Source organism: Mandrillus leucophaeus, unplaced genomic scaffold (genome assembly GCF_000951045.1).
Source record: "Mandrillus leucophaeus isolate KB7577 unplaced genomic scaffold, Mleu.le_1.0 Scaffold4, whole genome shotgun sequence".
Taxonomy (NCBI): Eukaryota; Metazoa; Chordata; class Mammalia; order Primates; family Cercopithecidae; genus Mandrillus; species Mandrillus leucophaeus.
Window position 1 is genome coordinate 5,078,040 of NW_012104253.1, and position 4,383 is coordinate 5,082,422.

At 49.0% G+C, this 4,383-nt stretch overlaps 1 protein-coding gene across 1 annotated transcript in view; it reads left to right on the plus strand.

Moving 5' to 3' along the window:
* Positions 1-3,437, plus strand: part of BCL11B (B-cell CLL/lymphoma 11B (zinc finger protein)) — a 15,849-nt gene extending 12,412 nt beyond the window's left edge. Inside the window, exons 9-11 of the mRNA XM_011991804.1 lie at positions 54-398; positions 1,783-1,910; positions 3,366-3,437. Of these exons, the coding sequence (XP_011847194.1) occupies positions 54-398; positions 1,783-1,910; positions 3,366-3,437 (545 nt within the window). The remainder of the gene's footprint in view (positions 1-53; positions 399-1,782; positions 1,911-3,365) is intronic.
* The last annotated feature ends 946 nt before the right edge of the window (positions 3,438-4,383 follow it).

Here is a 4,383-nt window from a genome sequence, read left to right on the forward strand (position 1 = left end):
CAGCAGCCCTGCGAGCACGCCCCTGGCCTCGGGCCAGCCCCCTTTCCTTGCAGCCGGCGGAGATGGATGGAGGCGGAGACCCAAGGTCAAGGGCGGGGAGCCAGCCGGCCCCGGGCCCCTTTGTGCGCACGGGGCCGCCCCTCCTCCACCAGTCGCCTCCTCTCTGGCCCTTGGGCGCTCTCCCGGGTGGGTGACCTTCCCGGGCATGGGGAATGTGGAAGTGGTCCCCTCCCCGAAACCGCTCCGCGCCAGTCAGGTCGCCTCGCCGGGTGGCATTCTTCCCGGGTGCTGGGGGCGCACGGGGATCTCTCTTCCGCCCGCCGCCATTGCCCTGATGAGTGGTGCCGTCTTCCTCAGCCCACCTTGGCGGGACAGAGCGGGCGGTTCCCGGGATCCAGGTGAGGCCGGGACGGAAGGAGCCTCCGGGAGTTCCCTTGCACAAAAATGTGATCATCCAGGGGCAACAGCCCCATCTCAAAGTGGGGATTTCGTGGGGACCTTATTTTCTTCCCGAGTGGGAGGAGAGTAAACCCGCTTTTCTCAAGGACAAAAGTGTTTTCCCAATTGTGTGGGAATGGAACCCTCCACTAGAGTGGGACACCGAAGCTCCTGGAATCACAGGGATTTAATGTCAGTCCTCCTTCCAGCCTGACTTCTCTTAGGGTAACCCCTTCCAGCAAGAATTTGTATGCAAATCGTCACCTTGCTAGGAGTCTCTAGTTTTGTGTCTTAAAAATTGGCCTCCAATTGTTTAAAGCACTTCATCGGGCCCTTAAAGGTCCAGAGAAGCAGTGGTTGGACGCCCAGCCTGTCCACCACAAAGCTCTTGAGAAAATGTTCAAACATTTTCCCAAAGTTGTTACTCTGGAAATAAAATTGTCTGCTGTTCGCCTGTAGCCGATTAGAAGTTTACCTTCACTGTGACAGCTTTTCCAGGCTAGGATTGGAGCCACATCTCTATTTTCCATTTTTCAGAAATAAATCTGAACCAGGCAGAATAGATTTGCTATAATAAGAGTCAAGGTAGTTTTAAAAATATGCGTATACATATATGCTTATAATATGAAACAGTATATTACACTTGCTGTGCTCTCAAGGCTACAGTATTGTGTAAACGGCACCATCATGGCGTTTTGAGTAAGAGTTGATTTTAAAATCTCAGATTTAGCTAACCCGGACTTTGAGCAGCCAGCTTTTCTGGTGGAGGAATCTGAAGGCATTTGTCAATTTATTTTTTGAAAGGCCTCCGGAAAAGGTAACAAATTCAACACTTGGGAGCTCAAAGCTACTGCCAGTCCTGGACAGGAAGGTTTTCATATCTGTCTGAACTTGCTCGCTGATTTCTCAGACGTCCATTTATAACAGTTCTAACAAGATAGAATCTGCCTTTGAATATCTGTAAATACGGGTGAAGATCACAATCCAGCACTCATAATGGTCCAAAACGAACTGGCAGATTCTCGTGTTTGATTAGTATTTATGTTACCGGATTCCTTTACAGAAAGAAAGATGAAACGCTAATTTTGTGTGTGTGTTTGAGGGGCCCCATCCTAGGTCTCTGCAGTTCATTTAAAGGGATGTACATTTTAGGATTTTTGGAGACCAGGGGTGTGTATGTTGGGAGGGGCGGGTAGTTGTTCATGTTTTGCTTGAAAGACAGGTGACCTGTGGTTGGCTGAAGTATTGGCTGGTACAGTGACGGGGAGGCTGACTTTTCATTTTCCTTTTCTTTATTTTGACGGCTCAACAGTGATCAGAATTACGCGTGATTTCTCCCTCTAGGTTTGGGCTACGGCTTGGACAGTGTGGTGGAAGGCTCTTGCTCAGGATCTTCCTCGAGGAAAACTGGTAGCCCCCAGGGTGCTCTGGCGTCTTTGCAGGCCACACACTTTCTGTGCCTGAGTGGCAGGGTGGGCTGCCCTGCAGTGTGTGGTTCCAAGCCCTGCCATGTGTCTGTAGGGCACTTGCCTTGCTTTTTTTTTTTTTTTTTTTTTTTTTTTTTTAGGAGCAGTGTGTGGAAGATTTGCCTGAAAATGGGGGGTTCTGTCAGCTGGATCATGTTGAAATACCAGTGCAATTGGTAGCCAAAGGGATCCTGGAGAAGCCTCCTTCGGAGGTGCTGTGTTAAGCATCTTCAATTTTATTGCTTTGAGAAATCTGGATTTTCGTATAGGATTTCCTACAAGGGTGGCTTCCGGAGTGGCACCTGAGTCCTGCTTAGAGGTTCAATAATATTTGTTGTTGCTGGAGCGTCAGGGGCCGTCTCCCTGCTAAAGCAGCAGAATCTAGAGGTTGGCCTGTGGTGTGGGGCAGTCTCAAATGCATTTACTTCCTAAACAGCCCAGGGCAAACCAGTTCATCTGTTAGTTTCTTCATCTATAAAATGGGGCTAGCCAATTGTTTACTTCCCTGTCCCTGTTCAGATATGAAAACAAACCCGTAGGTAGGAGTGAAGCAATTGCTGATTTCAAAGACATCATAAAAATGGAGAACTGTTATTGTTCAGTCCATGGGGGCAGGGTGACTGATTTGCAAAAGGGAAAGGAATCAAATAGCTACTTGTAGAGGGTGTAATTTTTTACTGCAAGGAGGAGGAATTAGGGGCTTTGGGAGGAGGTTTATGTGGGGAGGGGGGCGCTTGGGTTTTCAATTTAGTAACCGAATACCAATAGGAAACTCCCCCCTTCCCTATTCATTTTAGAGGACTGTTCCCCCGCCCCAGCTCCTTGTTATTGTTGGGATTGTCACGTGATTCAGAATCTTGACACTGAATAGTGTCACTGTTGACCTTAACCCGAATACCCCAGAAAAGGTGTTTTTCCTGATATTTGGTCTCAGGCCCCAGAAGGAGAGTTGCTGGACAGGGGACATACGGACTTGGATTGGGGAGGAATGCATACAGCAAGCAGTCTTTAAATGCACAGTCTTGCTAGGTGCCGGTGAGGAAGGAACTCAAAGTGGACCGGTGAGGAAATTCTCACTGCCTCTCAGAGCTCACAAAAATTGGTGCTCATCCCCATGGAGCACGTAGCTAGCTGCTATGAAATGGTACCTTCACTAGGGAAGCCAGAGGGCCTAAGTGTCCTGTTGGGGCTCCATTTTACTTTTTGGTTGTTGCTTTTCTTTGGAAGAGGCCTGGTTTCTTTTTCCCAGCTAAAGCTGGATGACTTGAATTAGATTTTTAATAAAATAACCTCTGGCAGGGCCCAAAACCTCTGGATTAGTCTTGTTAGTTAGGAAATACAGAAGCTTTCTTTATGTATTTGGTTTGTTCACCCTGGCTGGGCCAAGACTTCGGGACGGAGTTGTGGGGTAGGGGTGGGAGGGTGTGGCCCTCTCCTTTCTCCGTGGGGGCCTTGACCCAGCCCCTGTTCACTGGCAGTGGGTCTGGAGTGAGGAACGGCAGATACCCGGAGTCTGCGATGGTGCAGGCTTAGAGCCAGGAACTGTCTGGTGCTTCTTAATTGAATACAGATCTAAGTAAATTCCACGTGGGCATGCAAGGCTGGGCAAGGAAGGTAGTGATATTCCCCTCTCCACGGCTGGACTCCTAACCCAACCTGACGGGCCTCTCCGCCCGTCGCTGTACCCAGCCCACATGGTTTGCGAGAAAAGGTAGGGAAGCAGGGGGACAAGATCACGCAACGCCCATGTAAATACTGTCTGTATGAACTGGGTCTTCCATCTTTTGTTAGTGGCAGCTCGTTAATTAACCAGCAGATTAGTGCTGCCTTCTTTTGACACACGCATGTATTTTGGGGTAGAGGATTCTTGTTCTCCTAAAACTCTGAACCCAACCGTTCAGGAAGTCTCCCTTCAGCGCCGCCTGTGCCTGCTCCCTCTCCCCCCATGTCCTCCCCGCTCCCCTTTTCCTGTCCCCTTCTACCCACCCTTTCCTTAAACCCAAGTAGGCTTGTAGTCGAGTGGAGGACAGACACGTTAAACACAGCTAAATAAATCATGTTTACGCTTGGCGTTCTCGGTAGTGAAAAATCTGTTGGCTGTTTTTACTTCCTTATTTCTCAGCATTTGCTTCCTACCTGCTTTTGAGCACATGCCCAGAAATAGTAGTTTTGTCAAATGAGGGGATAATGCCAGCCAGCCTTTCTCGCTGCCAAGGAAGCTGCTGGATTTTGCAAAACAGAGTGACTTTTTTTAGTGACACTGATGTTTTTTTCAAAGAAATTAGGATGTAGAATAAGGATATTAAAATGCACTTAGGGAAGGGGAAAAAAGCGACGTGGTCACCCCTGCAGCACAGGGACAGCAGGTTTAGAGAAGAAAGGTCTCATTTTTGTTTGCATTTGGCCGCTCCAAGGGCAGGAGGCAGCTGTCAGAGGCGGAGGAGCTGAGTCAGGTTCCCTTCGTCTCAGCCCCAAGACT